At 39.7% G+C, this 25,939-nt stretch overlaps 1 protein-coding gene across 8 annotated transcripts in view; it reads left to right on the top strand.

Annotated features, from left to right (window-relative positions):
* Positions 1–25,939, top strand: part of BTRC (beta-transducin repeat containing E3 ubiquitin protein ligase) — a 126,563-nt gene that overhangs the window by 5,582 nt on the left and 95,042 nt on the right. For 5 of the 8 annotated variants that reach the window (XM_081007072.1, XM_081007073.1, XM_081007070.1 and 2 more), the window contains exon 2: positions 9,696–9,764. The exons of the other annotated variants lie outside the window; for them this stretch is intronic. In XM_081007072.1, coding sequence (XP_080863198.1) covers positions 9,696–9,764 — 69 coding nt within the window. The remainder of the gene's footprint in view (positions 1–9,695; positions 9,765–25,939) is intronic. 8 annotated transcript variants of the gene reach the window in all.

Raw genomic sequence — 25,939 nt, 5'->3', positions numbered from 1 at the left:
CAGCTGCAGCTAGCAGCCAAAGGCCAAGGGTAATGGGAATTGTAGTTTAACAACATCTGGAGGACACCACATTGGCTACCCTGATCTAGATGTTGGTTTGAGGGATCACTTAAAATTGGGTTGAATTGTATATTTTTATTGTTGTAAGCCACTTTAAGACCTATTTGGTGAAAAGTTTATATCATTTTTTAAAAAAAATTAACACAACGGGTGTATTAACTAGCTTTGCTAATTTTTAGGTTGCATAATAGATAAGATTTATACTTTTGCTTCAGATTACTGCACTTTATGAAACATTGGAAGTATTTTGCACATTGAATAGGAAAGGGATAATAGATGCCATAGGCCACTGGTCCCAAACTTCCCAGTTGTATTAGTTTCTCCTTAGGAAATTCTGTCCCATAGCAGAGAGAACAAAAGTTCTCTGATAATGTCTGAATGTCTAATAATTGTAACTTTGCTCCCTTTCATTCTATGTGTAGACCTTTGGGAGCGCTGTCTTCCACAAAATGTGTTCCGTTCCAGCCTTTCATAAGACTATTACTGTTCTGCAGAACGTTCTGAAAACATCATAGCCACAAATCTGTTGTTGTAATGGTAAAATTAAGTTCACCCTTTGGTTAATGTGTTTTTTGTTGTTGTTTTTTACTACAACAAATTTGTCTTTTAGATTCTGCAGCTGAGTAGTTGAAATTATGCTACAGGACTAGTCTTTAGCCTTTTCAGACCAGGGACCCATGTTTAACCCAAGCATAGATTTGGGCCCTATTTCTTAATTATTCATGATATATATCTGCATGGTGGTAGTGCTGTTACTGCAATCCACTTTTGATCAGACCACAGCCCAGTAGTGGGTCCCGACCCACTATTTGAAGACCAGTGCACCACGGGAAATAGCGATAACCAAGGGCATTATTAGTTTGAAATCATTCCAATGCACACTATGAAATGACTAAAACTAGCTGGAAAAAGAGTACATATTTACTCCCTGAGGATGTAGTGTTCATGCTCAGTATTATGCAGAATAAACATTTTGGGTTGGTAAGAAAAGTCAGTCATAGTTTCCATTCCTATACTGCATGGTCTTGCAGCATCCTGAGTCTATTTTTTTTATACAGATGATTTCTACCCTGCTTTTTGATTGAATCAAGGCGGCTTACAATATAGATTGTAATAATACCCACACAAGCTACGCTGCTCCCCAAACAACCACAAGAAAGCTCTCTCTTGTGGTTTTCTGGTCATCAGAACTCTCCTCCTCTCTCCAGACTAACCACAAGCTGCATTCAAGGTTTATAGCTCATGGTTAATCTGAGAGAGCTAAATCATGAGCCCAGGTTTGGATGACACACTAAGCCAAACCATGGTGCAGCAGCCAGAATGACTGGGGAGGAGCAAAATGGCTTTGCGCTCCTTTCTGAGGGTTTGTGTGGTCACAATAAGCCATGGTTTGGGTTAGCATGACATGTGAACCAAGTCAGACTGAGACTTCTTTCAGGGGAAATTGAATAAGGGAGAATAAGTGTTGTGTGTGTACCAGTTGCCTAAAGCTTTGCTAGCTTTTTGCGTCTCCAAACAATGGATGCTTATCAATATAGAAAAGCTGCCGCCGCCAAAATGTAGGCTGTAAACCAAGTCTGTGGCTTGCATGGTGTATACTACTGTTATATTGGAATCAAATGTTCTGTTTGAAGTCTTTAATTTAGGAAATCCACAAAACCCAAGATGATTCTTTAAATTAGTTTTGGATTATGTTGCAACCATTTGCAAGCATACAATGGATGAGTTTAATAAGCAATGTATGTATTTGACTAAACTACTAAAATTGCAGATACAGTCCTTAAAAACAGAATAGAATAGCCTTGGCTGGGACTTTGATTAAATATCATCTAAACTACACTACATATGCCTGCATCAAAAAGAAGGCTTCCCCCCACCCAAAGTAGCTTCAAATGGTTCTGTTAAATGTAGGAATGTTCTGATGATTATCTTTTTAATTAAAATGAGAAATCTTTGTTTAAAGTGGCATTCTTTTTTTTACGGCCTCTTACAGTCTCTGTAACAATCATTTCTTAAGTCTGAACGTTTTTAATTCCAGGAATCCATTTATATAAAACTATGTTTAGACTTAATTAAAGAACAATTTCTTACAAAGCTTGTAAATAGCCAGGAAAAAGGGGGACAGAGAATAAAACTGACATTCACACTTAACAAACTGATTCTTACAAGGTATGTAATATGCTATAAAAATACAATAAAGCCCCTTTTATAAGAGTTCATATTTTCTGATCCTTGTTTTCAAAGGTATTTAAGAAAGATATCAAGGTTCTGTGAAGCAACATCTGTTTTCATGAATGGACTAGCAACCACTTCAGCTTAATCTAATTACCAGTGCATGGAGTTAAACCTTATTAGTATAGAGTTCTAATTAAATACCTTTGCAACTCATTTCTAACCCCTTTTTTCCTTGTGGTACTTTTAATTTGGCATTTTTGAATATTCTGCATTTTTGCCAAAAGAGTTATGGTGTGGGTAGTGAATGAGACATTAACTCTGTGCCATCCCTTCATTCCTCACCCAAAGCACTTAAATCTTATAGGGGGGAAATCCCCAACTCTTCAGGAACTTAAATTTCAGGAGATTTAAACCCTGGTGATCTAATCAGAGTTTAGCTAGATTATTATTTTATTTTCATTATTAAATTATCTGTTTCCTTTACCAGCTCATGGACAGCATCTTTATAGCCACTGTTGCAGAGTATTTCTCTCCCCGCACCCCACCCCATGTCGAAGACGTGGAGTCTCCTTTCAGGGACTTGGCTAGTGCAAATTATGAAATGTGCCATGTTCTCTTGCTCCCACTTTCTTCAAAACAGAGAGCTTTCTCATTGCATTGCTGAAAATACTGACACTGCAGCTTGAGTTGATGACCTGATCTTTAGTAAGTCAGCTTGATAGACTGACATGGTGATCCTATAGACATGTGTATCTGTGAGTGCAGAGATTAGCATTTAAAAATGTAACTTGCATTTGTGTGATGGAAGTGAGGTAAGTCCATCCTGTAGTGCTGCCTATCAGTTACTACAGGGTATTGGTTGGGTAGGACTACACCAGTGTAGCTGGTTCAGTTACGGGTTTTACAGTAGCATGCAAGCTGCCTTCATTCCTTCCCAGTTCTGATGCCTCTCAACCCTTTTCCATGCTCAGTAATGGCTTTGTGCTCTGCCACTAAACCACACCTGACAGTGGTGCCTGTTTACAACAATTAGGTTGATCCACACTGTTGGCTTGATGTCTTGAGTCAGCTCATAGTGTAGGCACTGCTTTGTAGAGAGGTGTGGAGCCTGATTCCACCTGCTTGTTTGCTCATGCAGCAACAGAAAGGATTGGGCCATAAATAACTCTTAGAGCTTGAGCCAGCCTTGTAAATAAGGCCACAAAAATGACTAGTCTGCAAAAAAAATTTACTAGCCTGTTTTGTAGTCAGGAGAAGGACTGGCGGATGGAACACTCAATCTCTCCTCTGCCATCCCCACTTATATGTAAAAAACTGGCTAGCAAAAAGTGTTGCATGCTGGGCATGAAAGAGAAGGTTTTCTCTCCTTACACCCAGCATAGAAATGCAGGGACTGTCAGATGAACTGTTTGTCCTCCCTCTGACAGCTTTCAGCCTACTTATCTGCATGTAATTCCTTGTCATCCATGGTGACCAGGCGAGTGGTTAAATACAAGGCTGGCTTAAGCTGTACAAAATGTCTGAGTTGATCAAATAAGTTCCCTTGGTAGTCGTAACACTTTGCTGTGAGCCAAAATAGATTTGTCTCTCTGTAGACAACATCTGGCTTGTATCTTACGTGCTTTTTCATTTTTTAAAAAAACATATTTTGAGGAATATTATTTTACATTCTCAGAGCAAGGAAGTCTTTTTACTTTGTTGTTTTACTTCTAATGGAAATTCCAGATTTGTTTTTAAATTTGTTACTCACCCCAAGCTTTTGGGAAAGAGTGGGCTGTAAATATAAATTTTAACAGTTGGGTTTGAATAAACATCACACTCTATCGCTACTTGTTTTGCAAATATCTAATGAGCATATGCTGCTCTATATTCAATAACTGAACATTTGTTCTTTTGAAAGGGAACGTTAACCGCCACCTCAATCCATATCCCTGTATTTCTTTCAAAGGAGGGAGCTGTTTAGCACGTGTGCAAGGACCAGCTCTCTTTATTGCAGTGGAAGGGAAATTCTTTGGGGTCAAAGAACTTCACACATGATGAATCAGTGTTCCTTTCAAGAGATGTGCACATTGTACCAATGGATATCATTGTGTGTTAGGCTTTTTTGAAAAAAGAGAGAAAGAGAAATAAATATTTTGTGAATTTGGTACATAAATGAATGATTTGAGTCTTCATGATGTGACTCGATTCTTTAGTTGCTTTAGGGGTTCGCAAATGGACTCAGTTCTTTAGTTGCTTTAGGGGGGCAATGCAAGGAGAGTGCAGGGTTCAAGTTAACAGCGTTTTGTTTTAGTTTTTTGCTTTGTTTGCTTCATTAAATATATGCAATTAGTAAAAGCAAATGGTAAATTTGCTAACGCATCATTGAAGTATTTAGCTTCATGGACTTAGAAAAGTGGAATTTGGTGCTCCATGCCCTCTCTCCTAGCAAATCTACTGTAGGCACTGGGAAGAATAGGTTGACCTTAATATTTGCTTTCCACTAAATCGCCGCCTTGCAGCAGTTATTTTCTACTGAATAAAAAGTTTAATTTCACGCCCTGATTAGTGCTAGTATATGCAGGTGGATATTTATTTTAAGTGGCTAAACTGGTCTTCCTTGGCAAATTGCTCACCAACCAGCAGAACTATAATTCCTCATGAGTAGTTAGTGCTAAATTATAGTTCTTGTTAGTGGAGTAAATCAAAACAATACTAGCTGCTAAGTTTTTGACTAGATAGGAGTTATGGGAAGATAGAGATGAGAAAGACACAGTGCAAGATTCAGATGTAATGCTAAACCATGGTTTAGCACTATGATGAATGAGCCTAACTGCCTCCGGGATCACACATTCTCCCGCTCCCCTTTCATCTTCATACATGTTCAGAAGCTTTTGCTTCAGTTTCTAGTTTACTGTAATTTGCCATTTTGTCTGGACTGGGAACTGTGGTCATCATCACCAACTGTGGCTTGTTTTGAAACAGCCGTAGTTAATATTAAATCATGACTCCCAGTTTGGATGAAATGGGAAGCCATGGTTAACTAAAAGCAAAAGCCTCTTTGCAACAAGCTTTTGTTGAAGGCAACTCATTCAAATATATTTCTTGCTGTGAATGTTTCTGAACATTTCAGGCTTTGATAAAGCAAGGAAGGATTGTGGTGCAGTGGTAAAAGGTCCTAGGTTCAATCGTCAGCATTTCCAGATAGGGCTGGGAGAGATTTCTGTCTGAAACTCTGGAGAGCTGCTGCCAGTCAGTGTAGACAGTACTGAGTTAGATGGACTAATGGTCTGACTTGATGTAAGCTTAAAGGAATGTAGGCACTGCACCTGCTTTGTAGACAGCGAAAATGAAGTATTGATAGGTGCCAGTATTTCCACAGATGCATCTGGTAAATTGGTAGTGGGAGCATTATTGTATTTGCTTTTCTAACATTCTTCTGTTCCTTTAACTATGTTTTGGTTAATTTTACAATTGGCTACCCACCTGTTATAGCACATTTTATCATTAAACAAAATTAATTTTAAAAATGGTCTGGAGCTGTCTGCTTTTAATGGGATCTGAGTTTCTTTAGTCCTATAATCTGCCTCATGAGGCTTGTCTGTCTTCTAGGAAGTGCAGCATTGCATCATTAAAATATCACCCCCTGCTGAGAGCAACATCAGTCCTATTCACTAAATGGAAATGCTGAAGCAGTGACAAGTGTTTCTAAAAACTGTATTAAAAATTCATTTATTCTTAGCTAAGCATTTAGCTAAGAATAAATGAATTTTGCCAAATAGGGGATTGCAATAAATTACAGGGTTCTTGTTGTTAACAAAATGCATCTGTCCAAAGGACTACATAAAAATAATAAATATTCTGCCATCCCAGCAGTAGTTCTGTGGTGCCAAAAGGGAGCTGCAGTTTTGATTTCTATTGTTTCAGAATTGAGTGGCTTGAAGCATAGAGGCTGCGTAGGAATATGCTTATGCCCTCACAGAATTATGTGATCAAACTCACATTGCCATGCTAACTTGGCATTGTTCACCTAAAAGCAAGAAGCTTATCATAATCTGTAGCCTCCTGACTCTCATCTGAAAGGAATAACACTGGAGGGTTAGTGCCAGCCACAGTTTTGTTTGTGTGTGTATGTCTCATGCCAGTTTTGGCCCATAATTTTCCCAGCTGGCTTTATTTATCCTTTCTTACAAGATTGGAGAGGCAGATATTTAAGAACCTTTCTTGCACAGAATGCCCTCTTCTTGCTTGCTACTTAATTAGCACTTGTTTATGACACAGCCTCTGATTTGATTTTTAAAACAAATTGCACAGTAAAGAAGCTGATATTTAAACTGTATGGTAACCATGGCTCCAGCTGTGATTCAAATATTGTAAGCCTTCAGGGGTTGTATTAGGCTTAGAAAATAGGAACTGAGGTCTGTAATTTAATGTCTGTCTTTTAAAGGCTGCATTTTTATATTTATTTTTTAGGGGGAAAACAAATGCATTCCGTAGAATTTAAAATATTGACTCATTCTGAGAAAACAGCCTTTTCAGACCTCACTAGAGACTGCTAGATCCATTAGGTTAAAAATGGAAGAAGGGGTAAAGGAAGGTAATAAAACAAAAAGTCAGTTAAAGATTGCAGGGAAAAGATGGCCAGTTTGAAATCAGAATGAGCTAATGACTTTAGTACATCGTGGGAGGGAGACTGTTGAGAAGGCAGCCCTAGAAGTAGGCTACATATTAAATACAGTGTTTGGGTTGCTGCAGCACATTACAGAATTGGAATTTGGCAGGTGTTAGGCTGGGTAATACACTGCATGATGGGGTAGGGAGGGTTCCCATGGGATCATGCTTGTAAAACTTGTATAGAATGGTTGCATCTTGTAGCAAATTCCGTAACTGTGAACTGTATGAAGAAGTACTTCCACGCATGCAGTGGGATTTCTCCTTCCTCTCCTTCCTCCTGCAGCCCTCCATATGCTCCTGAAAGCTGCTCCAGAGGGGATCTCAACCCTCCATAACAGATTTTGAGGGTTTGCTGAGGGTGGAGAAGGTGAAATTCTGTTGTGAGAATGCAAGTCTGTACCAGTCACATATGGACAGCATCAGCCACAATACTGATCCTTTTTTAAACTGTTTAGCTTCATTAGTTGACTCTTGGTTCTGCTATTATGAGAGGTGCCTATCCACTTTCTACCCACCGTGCATAATTTTATATACCTCTATCATGCATTTTTTTTTAAAAAGAGCTCCAAATATCATAACTTTTCTTCACAAGGGAGTTGCTATGGCCCCTGGATATTTTAGGCTGCCCTTTTAAAACCTCTTTTCCAGGTCTGCAACATCCTTTTTGATGTGTGGTGACCAGAACTATACACAGTGTTCCAAATGTGGTTGCACCATAGATGGGTATAACAGCATTTTGTTGTTGGCCGTTTCATTTTCAATCCCTTTTCCAATGATCCCTAACGCGGAATGCACCTTTTTCCACAGCTGCTGGGTCGACATGTTCCTCAAGTTATCTGCTAAGTCCTGACGCTCCCTTTCCTGGTCTGTTGCTGCCAGTTCAGACCACATTAGTGCATTTGTTTATTTAGAAGCTTTTCTGAACAGCTTAATATTTTCAAAATCTCTTAAGTGCTGTACACTGTGTGCAATATAAAAACAATATTCATTAAAACAAAAACACAAACTAAAAACAATGAAACAATATAAAAAGTAAGTAATACAGAGATTCAGGGGATTTGCATACATAAACCTCATGGGTCAGGGAAAGCCTGAGCAAAAAGATGTGTGAAGCAACTGAGGTTGCTGCTTCACATATGGTAGAGGGAAGGGCAACCCACAGAACAGGGGCAGCAGCAGAAAATGCCCTTATTTTGGTCACCACCCTTTGATATTCTGGTAAGAGCAACAAAGGTAAACTTCCTCAGTCCCTCTCAGAAAGAAGATCATCCATTTGAGTGACCAGGGCCGATTCTGTCCCAAGTGTATATGTGAAGTTAGGGTTTTTTGTCCCACTATACATTATTTTACAGTTGCTTACACTGTGTTTGCCGTTTTAATGCCTGCTCATTCTCTGTATGTTGTGGAACATCTGGAATGTATTCTAGAATTTACAATCGATACCTATGGAGCTCTGGATAAACCTGCTAAGCCTTATTATTGCCTCCCTGAACTTATAGTGCATCTTGGAATGCATATAACTATTAGCTGTGCATTTTAGGAGAAGGTGCTGCCCTGGACTCCTTCAGAATGAAGCGTAGGATATAAATTTAATTAATAATAATAGTAATACAGTCATATCTCGGGTTACAGACGTTTCAGGTTGCATTTTTTCGGGTTATGGACCGCCGAAACCCGGAAGTACCAGAACGGGTTACTTCCTGTTTTCGGCAGTTGCGCAGAAGCGCCGAATCGCAACCTGCATGTGCGCAGACGCGCTGCTGCAGGTTGCAAATGTGCATCCTGCACGGATCACGTTCACAACTCAAGTGTCCAGTGTAATTAATAATAGGTGGGGGAAACTGTTAAGGAAGCTTGCCTGCCTTTTCTGGTCTTCTCACTGAGAATTCTCTCACAAGCTTTCAAGGAACCCCCAGGGTTCTTCAGAACACATTTTGAACAATCACTGTTTTAAACTGATGCTCTGTGAGTTGTTGTGCTCTTCAAGCAGAATTCCCACATCAAAAAGCGGCTCTAATTGTGGTTATCCTGTTTGCATAGAGTTTTAGATCAGGCATGTCAGAAGAAAATGAAGGGGTTTGGTGCTGTAGAGGCTCATATATGCATCCTTTAACGAAAAAGGCTGTAAGGAACAAGCACGTAGCTGCTTGAACCCCTTACCCTTTCCAGCAGTAGGCTGTGAAGAGGTCAGATTTTCTCAGGGTGAACTTGAAGGTGACGTTGTACGTGTATAAAGTAGATTGGAGGGATATGGCCATCACCTAAGAAATTCTCCTTAAGTAGCTTGCATACAATGATCCCCATCCATGGTATGTGAATTACTGTATTTTTCCATGTACAAGACAAATTTTTTTTGGCTTATTTTTCCTTTAATAATTTGCTTAAATTTTTTTGTCAAAAATTGGGGGTCATCTTATACACGGATGGTGAATACACAGGGTTTTTTTAATTAAAAAAACCCACACTACTTCTATTCCCGCGGCTGCCGTGAAGAATCTCCCCCCAAAAGCTTAATGGACGATCTTGGATGTTGGTGGGCCACGCTATAGTTGTATTACATGGGTTAATTGTTCTAGAGATGTTTACCTGTGCAAAATCCTGTGTGGGTTGGGCATTCTTTATCGTCTTTTCCTAAGGTTCTATTATTTATGCTATATAGAGTAGCAGCCTCTCTGCAATTCCCCTGAAGAATGCATCTTTATGTGTATGGCTGAGAGTGTGTTTGGTGTTTGCGTTCACCTGGAAATAAGGGTAGGCTAGCCAGGTCTCAATGTAAAAGGAGGTCTTTTATGTCTATTCTCTCCTAGCCCAGAATACACATGCCTAAAGATGGATTCCAACTTTCATCTTCTGGATACCAAGCATGGCTAAAGCAGGTTGGACTGTGTTACTGTTTCTCATCTCTTGTGAGGGCTTGCACCAGAAAACTTGTGTTTGTTTCATTGGTCAAGTACACATACAGTTCAATACCCTCATGGTGATGTGTAATCAGATATTCACTACATCTATATATTTGTGAGTGTTGTGTGTCTGCATGTTGTGTGCATCTCCTGTTTGCACTTCTCGTGAGTAAAAGTTCAAACAAGGATCATCAGAAGGGAGAGTGGGGCAATGTATAGCAAGATCTGCAGCAACAACTCAAATTGCTGAATTAAAATTAGCCTTCAAATGTGAAGGTCTGTGGTGGTGGTAATAACAGGGAGGCCAGTGGGTTAATACACAGGAGGCTTGCATCTAGAGCCTAATTCAGATTTGATTGGGTAAAACAAGTGTGGACATTTGCTCGCATCCCATAACAATCCTGCAGTTTGACACAATCTGACACTATTGGGAGTCCCTGCTCAGATGTGGTCTGGCGCTATATTACTTTGGTGATTATTAAAGGCCAAGCTTTAGATGTTTCAGCAGCCTGGCTCTAGCAATTGCTGTCAACATCTCAAAACAAATCTAGTATAACAATTCTCCCAAAAGAATCTTGTTTTCAACTTTGCATGTATGACACATGCACACTCACGGCACATCTGTATCTGTGTGGGGAAATGTAACATCCTTGAAAAGTGGAAATGAAAAGTTGCTTCATTGTAGGAAGATGGAACGATTGTGTCATGGTACTAACAAATGAGAACAATGCAGCTAAGCTGCATCTGGTTGTTGTGGCAACTACAGTTTTGAAGGCGACTGTTAGAATGAAAGTCTCTCTGGTGCTCTGCGCCTAATGAAACAAATGGATAAAGAACTCCTTGAACTGAGTAGGAGAAAATAAAAGAATTAAACCTAAAGTTTTAAGTGGGAGGAGAGAATCTTGGGGTCTCTCATTTTCTTTGCTCTGCAAGCAGCCCAGCAGGACTAGTTTATTTTATGCACGAAACATTTGAGATTGTTACAGAGAGATCAGCAAAGAAACGTGAGATCCCTTCCTCAAAGAAAATAACATAGGAAACCTTATAGTAGGTCTTTAGTTTCATCTGCATACCACCTCTAAACTATTAGTAACATACAAGACTGTTTGCAGCAAGAGCTCAGTTGAGGGTGCTAGAATCTATCCCTAGTGCGATCGAACGCAAGATCATTGTTGAAATAGCTTTGTTCTTTTCTGTGCAGGACCTTGGCTAAGAGAACTGCTAAAAATAGATTCTGTCCTAAGTAGTCCCCCTTCTCTTTTTCTTAAAGGCTACTTTTGCCTCTACCACTGGAAATCAGAACCTCAATCTGCTCATTAATTTTCATGTTGACTGAAGTACTCATGTTGTCTTTGCATTTACTGACCTAATTAAAATACTACTTGCCCAGTCAGTATTATATTGAAATACATGAATGGGTAGTACTTAGCTTCCCTCTCCCTCCCTCTTCTCTGTTGAAAACTGTTAGGGACCTATTCAGTTCTATTCATTCCTTTAATGCTTTGCCAATGTGCATGAGTTGCTGGCCCAAAAATGTACAGTGGAACCTCAGGTTATGTACTGTCCTCCTTACGAACGCTTCGGGTGATGAGCTAACCTGGAAGTAGATGCTCCTGGTAGTGAACATTGCCCTGGGATGCGAGGGGAAGTTGTGTGGCAGCGGGAGGCCCCATTAACGCCTCAGGTTAAGAATGGTTTCGGGTTAAGAACAGACCTCTGGAATGAATTAAGTTTGTAACCAGACGTACTACTGTAATATAACCATTTCCCCTTTAAAATGTACTGCATACATATTTTGGATTTGTGGTAATACCTTAAAAGTGCTTAATATACTGTTCAATAGATAAATAGGTACCACTGCAGCGGGAAGGTAAACAGTGTTTCTGTGCACTCTGGCTTGCGTCATTGTGGTCTGTCGTGCCAGAAGTGGTTTAGTCATGCTGGCCACATGACTCAGAAAGCTGTCTGTGGACAAACACCGGCTCCCTCGGCCTGAAGTGAGATGAATGCCGCACCCCATAATTTCCTTTGGCTGGACTTAACTGTCCAGGGGTCCTTTACTTTTACCTACCTTACCTTACTTCCCTTTCAGTTGCCTTGGTTTGCCCCCAGTTATGTGAACAGATATGGTTGGTCACAAAGGGAAAACAATGGCGGAAAACAATATTGAAAAAGGGTGAATATTATCACAGTTAAAAGGTTTGTCAGGAAATCTTCCTGACCTCCCCCTCCCCTTGCTGTTTACAGCTCAAAAATGGAAACAGTGGAATATTTAAAACAGCCCTAGGTGGAAAAGGTTTACATTTGCTTGAAGTATTAACTGTGGTAATACAACCTCTGACAGTGCAGTGGCAGCATTTGTCAAGATAAATCGTTATAGGACTAATGCCAACTGTTTATGTTACCTGAATTGGTTAACAGTGCACCTGAATAACAGAGATGGTACGTCTTACACTGCCTAAAAGCACCTTAATTTTAAATGGAGATAAATCATCCCACTCTAAACATTTTGGGTGATGTTTCAGCTCAACTGGATGCATATGATTGTTTATCTTAGTTCATCTGAAATTATAGAGAGAGTTAGCATTTCTTTCTTAACCTTGACTGGTCCTTTAGCAGTTGGAAAAACTTGGCTTGTGTACAAACCCCAGTGTCATCGCAGCAGTCTCTTGTCATGGCTGTGGAGTTTCCCCTTTGTATTGTACACTCTTGATCTTGTGCCTGGCTTAAATGGAATGCATAAAATGCCCCTGTAAAAGTATATTAATTTGATCTTAAAACAGTTTGTGTTACAAATGAGATGAAGGAAGATGGATTTTTGCAAGACTGGACACAGTCCGCTATTAAGGACAAAAGGTTATAATATTGAATGTAGGCAACTCTGCACAGGTTCTGTTCAATTGTTATCCCCGATTTAAGCAGCTGAAATTGTGCAAATCTAACCTGCTTAATTTTTAAATAAAATTGTCAGGTTTTTATTGATGTTTATATAGCATGTGTCCAGTCTTGCAAAAAGCCAAGGAAGAATGTGTTGCCCAAGTTAATAGAAGTTTGGTGACTTCTTCCTCATAGATTATTATTTAGCAAGCTTATTCCTGGGTAGTGGCTTCAAACATGCCAGAAGTTTGCAGGATGTTCACAGTTGATCATCAAGCTTGCTAGAATTTGTCTAGCTTCAGGACCCATAGAGGGACTTGGACTGCCAAGGTCACTTTGGCGGACAACGTTTGCCAGCTAATGGATTTTGATTCTTCTGGATCTCACAGCAGTGATTGATACTGTTGACTTAATATCCTTCTGGACCACTTGTCAGGACTGGGGGTCAGCAGGACTGTGTTACAATCGTTAACTTGTTCCAGAAGGTGATATGAAGAGAGATATTGTGGGGTATCCATCTTATGCTGTTTATTATACAGTGTATTACAACTATGTAAAATCACAGGGGGAGGTTGCTTGCCATGCTGTAATGCTGATGGTATCCAGCTTTATTTCTCTTACTTCATTCCCAGTGATCCTGATGGATTGGATGATAGCAAATAAACTGAAGTTCAGACCAGTTGAGTTGGAGATGCTGGTATGGATGGTTCTGTTGATGTGGGGGATAGGTGATTGACCTGTTGTGGACCAGATAGCATCCCTCTGAGGAGTGGATCAGCAGTCAGGAGATCTGGACAAAGCATTCTTTCTTGACTTTATGGTGGCATCTGTTGCTAGGAATACCTTTTACCAGCTCTGTCTAGCTTGGCAGTTGATCCTGGGGTGTGGGTGTGTGGGTGTTAGATTGGGCTAGTGTAATGCAATGCTTGTGGGCTATTTTTTACTCATTCAGAAAATTCACCTGGTACAGAATGTGGTGGCCAGGGTATTAAGAACTGGGTAGGTGGGGAACATAATATGAGGACTCAAAGAACTGAACTGGCTTCCAGTTTCTGAACAGAATTCAACATGTTGACAGTTTTAAAATCATAAATGGACTAGATGCCAGAAGTAATAGAAAAAGAGACCTAGTTCCTAAATTTAAAAAACACATTCTAATTTAGGTGGCTACAAGAGCAGATCCTTTTCTAAGTGGTATCCCCTCTGGAATTCCTTGCCATTTTCCAGAGGCTGATGAAGATACCTGTTCACACACACAATACTTTATGGTATGAAATGGTTGCGAAACAGTAGATGCTGCTGCTTGATGTAGTTATTGTTCTTAATGTTTTTTGTTCTCAAAGCAGCTTACATAAACAATCATATTCCTAAAGGATGGGTTGAAAGCCACACTGAATTACCTGAAGTCTCTTAGTTACTTCTTGTGGCATATGGGGGTTAAGTGACCAAGTAAATCTCACTGGATTAAAGAATCTGAATGCTTTTTGCACTGGTGCGAAAGGGAGTGGTAACGAAATGGTTAAATAATGTGTCGGAATAAGGAAGTTTGGGTCTTGTTCTTGACTCTGATGTTGGCTTGCCGGGTGACCTCCAGAAAAGCAATTAACCTTTGTCCTTCTATAAAGGGAAAGGCAGTTATAACAATAATATAGGCACCCTGTTGTTACCACAGAGACCAGTATAGAATAAAAAGGATTTCTTTGTAAAAAGACAAGATAGGAATACTTACTCTTTTTTCCTGTTTAGCATCATCCAGTTGAGCCCTTTAATTGTTCTTGTTTTTTTCTTCTGTAATCCCCATCAACATACATCATTTTTGAGATTATGCTATATCCTAATATTCTGTGTTTTTTTAAGCTAGTAAAGAGTTAAAATGTGATCAAGAGAAGGACCCCTATTGCATCACAGAGGTGTTACAGAGTATACACAGCTTGTTTGGGTGATACTTGTAGCATAAAGAGCCAAAGTGAGGGTGTAATTTCTCTGTAAGGACAAGGGGGAAAGTGGGGTGCCACAATTCTATGGGTTCCCTCATAAACACTTTGAGAGCTTTTTAACTATCAGTTGATTAGTTCCATTCTGAAAGCTTTGCATTTAAATTCTGCACCAGATCCTATTTCCCTTATCTGTGCTCTACTTGCCTTGGTTGCCAAGGTTCTTAAATGTCTTTAGATGTACTGTATATAATTCTAGATGTTTGCTTCTGAAAATCCTAATCTGACTGTTAGATATCTAGATACAACTTTCTGGAGGACTGAAGAATTATTTCCCACTTTTAGGCACCACAGTGGATTTTTACAACTTGCTTAGGTTTTATATGATTACTTCCGTTAATTCTGCTGATATACATTTTGATTTTGTGCTTCTGTAGAAAATAATTAACATTGATTAAAATAGGAAAATTAGAAGTACCTTGTCACCCAGGTACCTAATGGGTTCATTCTGACGACACTGAAGTGTTTGAAGTATTTTTTCCACCTCTGCATTCAAGGTTAATGGATACTTAATAGCAATGAATAAATTACTCCCCTTTTTGTTTTTTATAGATTGAGGATTTGCTCTGCCATTCACCAAAAACTGGCTACTGTTTTTATCCTGTTCCAAAGATGTAAATGTAGCACTGTTGACTTCCATTTTAGGATTTTTTTCTTTTAAAAATGGAATAGATCTTCCTCATGCTTCTTAAATTCTTTTGTGTAAAGCTGACTTGACCTAGCTATTGCTTTGCTTTCCTTGTTACAATAGTTCCAAGTAGCACATTTTTAAAAATCTTACTTTACAAGACTCTGGGGTTGTGCCTGCAGTTCAGCCTGTGATTTTCCCATTTGTCAATGGGACTTAATCCTATGCATGACTACCCAAAAGAAAGTCCCATTCAATAACAGCATAATCCTGTACATGTTTACACAGAATGGTCTAAAACAGTTCATTAAGTGGTCAGTCTGTGAGCGTTTAGAAAAGAATGCTGCGATTACAAAGAGCCAGGATGGGTTTCTCAAGAGCAAGTCATGCCAGACTAACCTTATTTTCTTGTTTTGTTGATAGAGCTACTAGTTGGGTAGATGAAAGGAATGTTGTAGACATAGAATATCTTGATTTCAGCAAGGATTTTGACAGTATCCTCTACAGTATTCTTGTTGGCAAGCTGCTAAAATGTGGGATAAACAATGCTACCATTAGGGGGATTTATAGTTGACTGATGGAGCATACTCAATGAATGTTCATCGCTGGCTCCTCAGTAGCTTGGAGAGAAGTAATATGTGGGGTGCTGCAGAATTCTGCCCTGGTCCACTGTTGTTCAACATCTTCCTTAATGACTTTGACAAAGGAATAGTGAGGAATGTTAATCAAATTTGCAGATGACAAAAAATTGGAAGGGTAGCTTATCTCACTTGTCAGAAGCAGAATTCAAGATGAACTTGACAGGATGGAGAATTGGGCAAAGACAAACATGAATTTCAATAGTTAAATGTAAAGTTCTGCATTTAAGTAGGCAAAATTAGGTACAAGTACAGCATGGATGACATCTGGTTTGATGGCAGTACATGTGAAAATGATCTAGAGATTTTAGGAGACCATAAGCTAAATATGAGCCAGCAATTCAGGTTGACAGCTGAAAAGGCAAGGGAGTTTTAGGCTGCATCTATACAATATACAATAGAAGTGTACACTATACAATAGAAGTATAGTGTCCAGACCTTGAGAAGTAAAAACTATTTTGGTTTGGTCGGACCTCACCTAGAATAAACTCTCCTTTTCTGGATACTGCAGTTTGGGAAGCAACTTGACAAACTGAAACATCTACAGAGGAGAGTGACATAGGTAACAAACAGTCTGGAAACGAAGTCCTGTGAAGAAAAATGGAAGGAATTGGGTTCGTCTGAAGAAGAAATTATTAAGAGATGAAAAGAGAGCCTCATTAGATATTTGAAGGGCTCTCTTACGTAGATTATGGTACTCCCCCCACTCCCAAATTGATCCAGTGGGTGGAATCTGAACCAACAGGTACAAATTACAAGAAAGACGATTTTGACCGAAGACTAGGAAAACATTCTGATGGTATGAGCTGTTCAACAGAGGAATAGGCTGCCTTGAAAGGTGTTGGACTCTCCTTTTGTTGGAGGCTTTTAATTTAAGCAGAGGCTGGATTGCCATCTATTTGGGATGCTGTAGTCATTTTGTTCCTTCATCAGCAGGTTGCTGGCCTAGATGACAGAGTTCTGTTCCAATTCGTATGGGAGGAATTCAGTGTAGTGCTAAAGAGATGATTCCATCAGTGCAATTTTTAGCTTTCCAGAAAGAACAGTCCCACTCTCCCAGCGAGCCAGTGTGGTGTAGTAGTTAAGAGCGGTAGTCTCGTAAGCTGGAGAACCGGGTTCGCGTCTCCGCTCCTCCACATGCAGCTGCTGGGTGACCTTGGGCCAGTCACACTTCTTTGAAGTCTCTCAGCCCCACTCACCTCACAGAGTGTTTGTTGTGGGGGAGGAAGGGAAAGGAGAATGTTAGCCGCTTTGAGACTCCTTAAAGGGAGTGAAAGGCGGGATATAAAATCCAAACTCTTCTTCTTCTTCTTCTTCTTCTTCTTCTTCTTCTTCTTCTTCTTCTGTTCTGGAGGTTCCCCCAGCCCAATTTGGGGGTGGGGGTGGAGTGAAGAGCAAAAGGGCTTGTAGTGCTAGCAGAAGACCTAGTGATGGCTTGCACTAGTGGAACTCAGTTGAATCCGGCCTATGATTCTACATCCAACTGTGTTCCGTGTGACTCACTCCCTGGTAAGTGTGCTTAGGATTGTAGTTTTACTTTGAGGCAAGACTGTAAAGGGTTAAATGCATCCTTAAATGCATAAAGTTGTGGTCTCTATGCAACTGAGGTTTGGATGATAGTTTATAATTATACAACAAGATGCTCTTCAAAGTTTTGCTTTTCCCTTTCCCCGTGAAGCTTCACACACGAGGGATGCAACTCATATCTCAGTGGAATTTACAAAATAATATTTTAAAATGTCTTGACATAGAAGAGTCATGCTGAAAGGAGCCAAAATAATTACTAATTTGATAAGCTAAGCCTGGCAGGGTAATTTTGTCAGACAAGGAAAAGCCCTGTCGTGTTTTATCTATCCCGTGACAGAGAGAATGCAGAAGAATACAAGGTCAAGTTGTGGTGATATAGGAGTTTGGATGGGTAGTCTGAACTCCAAATTAATTTTGGCAGTACTCTTTGATTAGGAAATTGAGCAGTGCAGTGACAAAATAAATTTAAGATGACAATTGCTGTTTAGTTCAGGCACTTGGGGAAAGTAGGGGGCATTCTTTGCTGGTAGAGATATGAGTGAACATCACTAACTTCATTTTGCACATAGTTGGAGTTCAAGAAAAACTGTATTTAATTGGTAACTATATTTAATGTCTTGCATACCATTGTAGTGACTGAGAGAAGCTGTCCTTGGAATTCAACATGGTTGAAATAGAAATGACGTGTGGATAGAGAATGCTAATATCATCCATATATATGCTAGCCTGTTATAGTAAAAGTACAGTGCGAATTATAAAAACCAACAGCCATGTGACACCTTAAAAGACCAACAATTTTGTTTCCTAGACTATAAGATGCTACATGACTTTTGTTTTTTTGCTGCAACAGTAACTTCAATGAGTTTCTGGAAATTCTGAAATTGGAACCCGTTCCATGTAGAATCCTTTGCTTAGAAAATAAAATAGAGTGAAAAGTGCTCCTGCATGGAAGATGTAGATTGTGTTCCTTAAAGGAGCACAAGAAGTCTGCATAATAGTGTATTGCACAAGAGGAAGCTGACAGAAAAAATACTTCAGAACAAACTAAAGAGGCTCTTAAAATAATATTTAGTGGCACTATAAATCAATGATTTTATCACATAATATCCCCAGTCTGTCCCCAAAATGCTGGTGCTGATAGAAACAAAAAGGTAAGTATTTCCACTTAGGTTGGGAATGTTGGCCATAGCAGCTTTTGTGGAGATGGTGTTCCTAGAAATTAATTTAATAACAAAAGAGGAATTGATACCAATCCCTTTGTTAGCATTACTGGGCATATGGGGTGAGCCCAAGTGAAGATGGTTTGGACGAATAATTGATTCTATATTTTTTGCTAGCCCCCAGGATTGTTATCACAAGAAGGTTTATCAGGATTTATGTTATAGTCAAATCTGTTTCATAGCCATTGCTGAAAAATTAACTCAAAATTAAGATATGCTAGTGGACAAACAAAAAAAGATTCATTTTCAAATGTGTGGCAAGAATTTATTTTATGTACATTAATAATGCTAACAATGTTCAAACGGCTCTTGTGAAATATGCTACTATACTGAATTCTAAGTGTCTTCGCAGCTGTAAGTGACAGTATTGTAAGACCTGGAGGACATCCTGATATTTATATATCAAATCTTTTCAGAAAAATTACTATCCCACAACACCAAGGATAATAATTATTTTTCCCAGGGATTGTGAATGAAACAACCCAGTTTGCATTTTTTGGGTGTGGATGTTTTAATTTTAATGTAATTGTAGTGCATTGTAATTTTTGTTTCATTATTCTTATGTATTCTTTTATGTTGTTGAAGTATATGTTCTTGCTTAAATAAATAAAAAAGATTCAAAAAGAAATGGTTGTTTTGTGAAAATTATGTATTCATTCCCTCACTAGTTGCGGAAGACAACAAGAGGCCTATTGGGTTTCATTCTGCCACATGATATTAATTGTAGCAGAGGAAATGAGGGCAGGGATGTTTGCCATGTCCCATCAGTTGCATTCCAGTTGTCCTCTGTGAGTTGGAGGGCAACCATCTCTCACTGGTAGGGTTCTAACATTTGCAGGGAGCCTACAACGTCAGAACAGACTCCCAGCTGCAAACAGCCATCTTCCAGTTTAACAGGTAACATGACGGAGGGAGTTGAAGCATCTTCACTTTGTTGCATCTTCACCCGGTGCCTGGCGAATTTCACACATTGGTATTTAATTATATATACAGTGGTGCCTCGCAAGACGAAATTAATCTGTTCCACGAGTGTCTTCGTCTAGCGGTTTTTTCGTCTTGCGAAGCAACCCTATTAGCGGCTTAGCGGATTAGCGCTATTAGCGGTTTAGCGGCTATTAAAGGCTTAAAGGCTTAGCGGCTTAGCTGCTAAAAGGCTATTAGCGGCTTAGCGGCTTAGAAAAAGGGGGGGAAGCGAAAAAAAATCTCAAGACTCGCAAGACATTTTCGTCTTGCGAAGCAAGCCCATAGGGAAATTCGTCCTGCGAAGCGCATTGAAAAACGGAAAACCCTTTCGTCTAGCGGGTTTTCCGTCTTGCAAGGCATTCGTCTTGCGGGGCACCACTGTATTCAAGTATATAAGTTAATTGTGTATGTTAAATAATATTAACCATGTTGCAAACTGTACGATATTGAAATTTAATTCAGTGTGTGGCCCTTGGGTTCTGTGTTGATGTACTCTTGTGGCCCACTTGGTCTGAGAGGTTGGACCACCCTGTTCTAGAGGTTGATTCCTCTTTGGGTCTCAGGTGTGGGTAACGCATGGCCCTCCAGATGTTGCTGAACTACAGCTCCCATAATCTCTGGCAATTGGCCATGCTTGCTGGGGCTGATGGAAGTTGTAGCTTGTCAACATCTGGAGGGCACAATGTCTTCCTCAGCACCATTTAGACCAGGTGTGGGGACCAGGTCTAAAAGGTGCTGAGAGAGACTACAGCATAATTTAGATCAAATGGTGATAACAATTTGGGGTAGGGCAGTAGGATAGAAACACTGATTCCATTATCTTCCTTCCCTGATGAGCAACTCTGTACATACTGTGGTTTGCATTATTTCTTTTGGGTTTTGGTTTGTTTGGGGTTTTTTACTCTGTAGTTGACATGGGTGCAAGCAGGAGATACTGTCAATCACTATTTCGGTGATAAACAATGTGGCCCTTGTTTGTGGAGCTGTCAGTGCAGTAGTGAGTTTTTGAAGTACACAGCTTGACCAGGAGTTCTGAGAAGTGCCTATTGAGCTTTCTTAGCACTGAGGCAGTAAATGAAGGTGTCCTGTTGGGTCACTCCTCTGATTTACACACATTGTGTTTCTGTTGAAACACCTGAGGCCTTTTGTTTGAGTTTGTGAATAAGCTTTTTTCAGACACCACTAGCAATTTAAAGCCTGTGCTTTCTTTGGGTGGAAGGCAAGAACAGGAATGACGTTTTCCATTCGTAGATTGGTCTTTTAAAACATAATAAATGTTGCCTCCTTTGAAGAAAAAGAAAAAGCCATACCTCTTGAAGTAAATATGAATTTTGTTAGGTATATGACAAAAATTATGAATAACTGCATCAAACCTAAGAGTATGAATTAGTTGATGGAAGAAACAGTGTTACCCAATATATGCTATATGTATATGTATATGTATTTACCTTTAACTTTCAGGATTCTTGTGTACTTATTTCCATGTAGTGATACTGATTTCCTTCATACAAACTTTGGGTATCTTACAGGATGAGCAGAATTCAGTTTCCTTTAAGGGCTATGCCACATTTTGTATGTTTATGTAAAAACATTTGTATACACCCATTGTATGTATTTATATAGATAAATGTGCAATGAAGCTGAATAGGCCACAGCTCCCCATCTTATGTATATGCAGTGGCAAACACAGGTTGTATGTGGCATGCATCTAAGGACAGAGTCATGAAGAATATTTGAACAAGTGCATATTCTGAAGCTTTAGCATGGAAAGAAACTAAAATGGCATTGGCTCTCCCCCTGCATTTGAGACACAAGACACAGTCCATTCACTCACCTATTCTTATCTTATAGAGCACAGTGTGTTACAAGCAGAGAGTACATGTACCAAAGTGAGGAGTTTGCAAAGCAGATAACTCTAGGTGTAACACTCAAGAAAGCTGTGTTACTTTAGGTTGACTCTTAAAATGCAACAGAGGAAAACTGCCTCCATTCTTAAGAAAAAAGTGTTTTCAGAATGAAAAAGATCGGAGAGGGTGAATAAATATGCTGGTGGTATGGAGTACAGCACGCACGTCCAGCAGGTAGATAGTGATCTACCAGTACATCACTGGAGATCTGTGGTAGATCACTGGCTCCCCCCAAAGAAGATCAACAAGTTTGGCTCCCCCCCAAAAGTTCAACATTTAAATTGCCCTGCCCCAACATTTAAATTTGCCCCCAAAAAGGAGCTTTCGTCCTCCCTAAAAAAAGCTTAACAACTTTGACCTGAACCCCTCAAAGGGGGTAGATCACTGGCAGGCTTTAACTCTGTGAGTAGATCACAGTCTCTCAGGAGTTGGCCACCCCTGGAGTACAGGATTGGGAATTCCCTATGGCTTATTATTACTGAGTGTCATCTATTTACATTTGCTTTATTGAGAATGAGAGGACAGGTCCCTACCCCAAGGGGCATACAGTCTCACAATTGACACAAGGGAGGCAACAGATGAAGAGTAAGGAAATGGAGGGAAAGATGAACAAGGTAGAAATATGCGATTACACACACACACTTTGGATTTGTTTCAGTAGGCTATTGGGAACAAAGAATCTTGTAGCACCTTAAAGGCTAACAGATTTATTACCGCATATGCTTTTGTAGACCAGAGGCCACATGATCAAATGTATTATGTGTTCTCTTTGGCTTGCCTGTGGGTGTACAGAGGAAAATTGTAAGCTGTGGGGGTCAAATGGCAATGAATTTCAGAAAAAAGCACTGTGACAAGTCGGTTAAGTAGGGTATTAAGCATAAAGAATTGTCCCAAAAGCATCACAGAAGAGGTGAGTTTAAAAGAGGAATCTGAAGGAAGAAATTGGGGGTGGAGATCCTCATGTAAGTTCTCTGGTGGCAGTTCCCAGTACTAGGAGCAGGAAGGAGAAAAGGAGTTGTTTCAGGAAGCAAGAAGGTTGTTGTAACTTGAAGAGTCAAGGGTTTAGATGGATACAGAAGGATAAAAGCATACAGAAATGTAAGGCAAAGCCACGGCGAGTTTTGAAGGTAAGAACAAGAAGCTTGTGCAAAAAGCAGGCAGGATGTTTTTGAGGATTTAAGGAGTGGTGAGATATGTGAATAATTTTTGCAGTAGATGGATATTGGTGGATTAAGGTGACCAGAGAGAAGGAGATTTCACTAATCAAGGCAAGAGATGATCAGTGTGGAGCAGCATTTTTGCTATGAGGACAAAGAGGGAAGGCCATACTTTGTTTGTAAAGGAAGAAACCACATGATTCTTACTGAATCTTTGGGATCATCAGGCTCTCTAGTATTTCTGCTCACATTTTCTGCAATCTGTGGAGTATTGATATTACTGGTGACTCGGTGCCAATTCTCAAATTGAAGTTTAAGCCACAGAACTCTTAAAATATTGATAGCCGACAGGCCTTGTAACCTGGAGTGGATTGTGTAATACAGTGGTACCTCGGGTTACAAACACCTCGGGTTACAAACACTTTAGGTTACAGACTCTGCTAACCTGGAAGTAGTACCTCAGGTTAAAAACTTTACCTCAGGATGAGAACAGAAATTGCAGTGTGGCAGCAGTGGGAGGCCCCCTTAGCTAAAGTGGTACCTCAGGTTAAGAATGGACCTCCGGAACGAGTTAAGTTCGTAACCAGAGGTACCACTGTACATAGTTGATGGGTAGTTCAGATTTCCCTCATCACCAAGAAATTTAATTGAGAAATTTATTTGAGACAACTGCATGCTAGAAATTACCCTGTTTTTTGGATGGACAGGCTTGGTCTTCCCGTTTGACCTAATTTTTAAACAAGGTGCAAAGTAAGGTTACAAGCTTTATAGCATGTATTTTTCCCTCTGATAAGTGAGACTAACTTCCAGGTAAATGTACACAGAATTGCAGCCTAAGTAGATTAATTGATATTAATGATTAAAATTTGGCCTACTTGATTGGTTGAGACAAAGAAAATGTAGGGCCTGGTATCATGCAAGCTGCACAGACTAGGCTACATATGCTGTGTCTAATGAAAAAAACCTTTAAAAATGAATTGTCCTTCAAGCGTTCCTCAAAAACTAGCAAGCAGTTTGCTTGGGGGGTTTAAATTGCTCTACCTCTCTTGCATCAGGAACTTCAGACAGTTGACATAGAAAGCACTTGTCTAAAAATGGTGATTTATCGAATAACTCGGTTTTTCCACAGTGCTGCAGATCATGGGCCTTGAATTTGTTTATTTTTCTGAACCCATTTCTGATGTAGTTACAACTATTTCCAAACTAATTACGTTTGTTTGGAATCTTGACTTAAATGTGTGTTTTCTACTTGCTTTAAGGTAGGGTTGAAGAATATGTGGCTTTCAAGGTCCTGTTGGGCTTCCAACTCCCCTCATACTTGATCACTGGCCATGCTCACTGGGGCTGATGGGAGTTGGAGTCTAACAATATTTGGAGGTCGGCAGGTTCTCCTGGCCTATTCTAAGGCATTTTCAGATAGCAGTTGACACCTTTTAAATGACCTGTAACCATTAGGCTGGCAAGGTTGGTGGAGTGGGAGGAAGACCTAAATCCAGGAAGGCTTCCAGAGCAGAAGACAGGTGTACAGCTGGGATAGACCAGAGACAACTGTGGACCTGTTTGTTTCCCACTCCCTTTGATACCTTTTTAAAAATAAAAAAATACAGCTCAGATGAAGATTCACAGGCAAAATCTCAAGTCATTAATCTCTCATGGTCCTGTCCTTCCATATATAGGTCAGCATATGACCAGCTTGGCCAATAAATGTTAGAGGGTTCTCATATTAAAGTCCATTCGGTGCTAAAAATGTGTGTCATTTCCAAAGTTTTACTTTTCACTCAAACCAGTGCAGTTTATTGAAAACTAGGTGTAACTTTAAAAATAGAAAATTTCCCCCCTTCTGGTGGTCTTGCACATCTTTTAGTTTGCATAGAAAGATGAAAAATCTTCTTGCCAAAAAATATCTAAGCAAGGCCAGCTGAACCATATGACTGCTGCAGGTTCCTTGCAATCTTCTTACTAATTCATTCTATTTCCTCCCCTTTCCCTTTGTATGCAGTGTGACGTTTCCACCCTTCATTCTGCTTACATGGCAGAACTATTCACCCCATGCTGAATAGTGACTCTGCATGGGAAAAGACAGCAGGTGAACTGGAGCCCTTATGCTTAGAGCAGGGCAAAAAATATTAATTGATTAATTGGTGTAATGAATGGATATATCTGTAATTGTTAGAAAAGGATGCAGCGTGCTGAGGGCAGGTGACATCTGCGTGAATCTCTTTATACAGGCAATATCTTTGAGGCACTTTTCCAAAGAGTAAATTACCTGTGGCATTTGGTTAACAGGAACTATTACCTTCATTAAATACCATGTAAAATATTAACTAAGTTGACATATTGAGCTAGTACACACATAATGCTGCCCATCCCTTGGCTGTGGTTAAGGAAGCTGGAGCAGGCAATGGAATATACCCTATTTTTCCATCTATAAGACGCCCCCCATGTATAAGACGCCTCCTATTTGGGGGGGACTCTGATTTAAGAAAAGGGGGGGTGGAGATCTATCTGTGTATAAGATGCCCCCAAATTTTGGACATTATTTTTTAGGGGGAAAACCTAGTCTTTTAAACAGAAAAATATGGTATATGCTCCCATCCTTACATTTGTAGAACCATAGAGTTAGAGGAGCCTTTGCAGGCGAACTAGTAATCTCATCCTTCCTCCGCTGCCTGACTCCAGTAATGTCTTCACAAACTTTAACTTTATTCAGTGCTGCTCATGATTTCAGTCAGTTTTAAACCCTGGTTAGGAGCAAACCTTAGTGTTAGCTACAGTTAACCTACTGTATTTACTAGAGTCTAATGCTCCATCGAATCTAATGCGCACCTCAGTTTTCAGAACCTTGAAACCAAAAAAGTATTTGCTGGCTAATGTAAATGTGCCATTGAATCTAATGCACACCTTAATTCTTGCAACGTAATTTGGCCAAAAAAAGGTGTGCATTAGATTCAAGTAAATACGGTAGTTGTAGACATGATGGTGACTAGCTGTGATTAAGACCTGGTGGGGAAGAGAAGGACAAATTTGTACAATGGAGAGCAAGTCGTACACCATGGCTAAGGGACTGGCATGATAAATGCCTACATTAGCTAAAGTAAAACTTGTTTTAATCAGTTAATTAATTGCTTAAAAATCCACTAAAAGCATTGACTACCTTACATTAGGAAATTCTTGTGACCTATGGTATAACATGTCTTCAAGATACTTAATTGAGCTGATGTGATCTTAAGCATGACATGT

Source organism: Podarcis pityusensis, assembly GCF_964106645.2.
Source record: "Podarcis pityusensis genome assembly, chromosome: 5".
Lineage (NCBI taxonomy): Eukaryota > Metazoa > Chordata > Lepidosauria > Squamata > Lacertidae > Podarcis > Podarcis pityusensis.
This window is presented reverse-complemented; position numbering and strand designations above follow the sequence as displayed.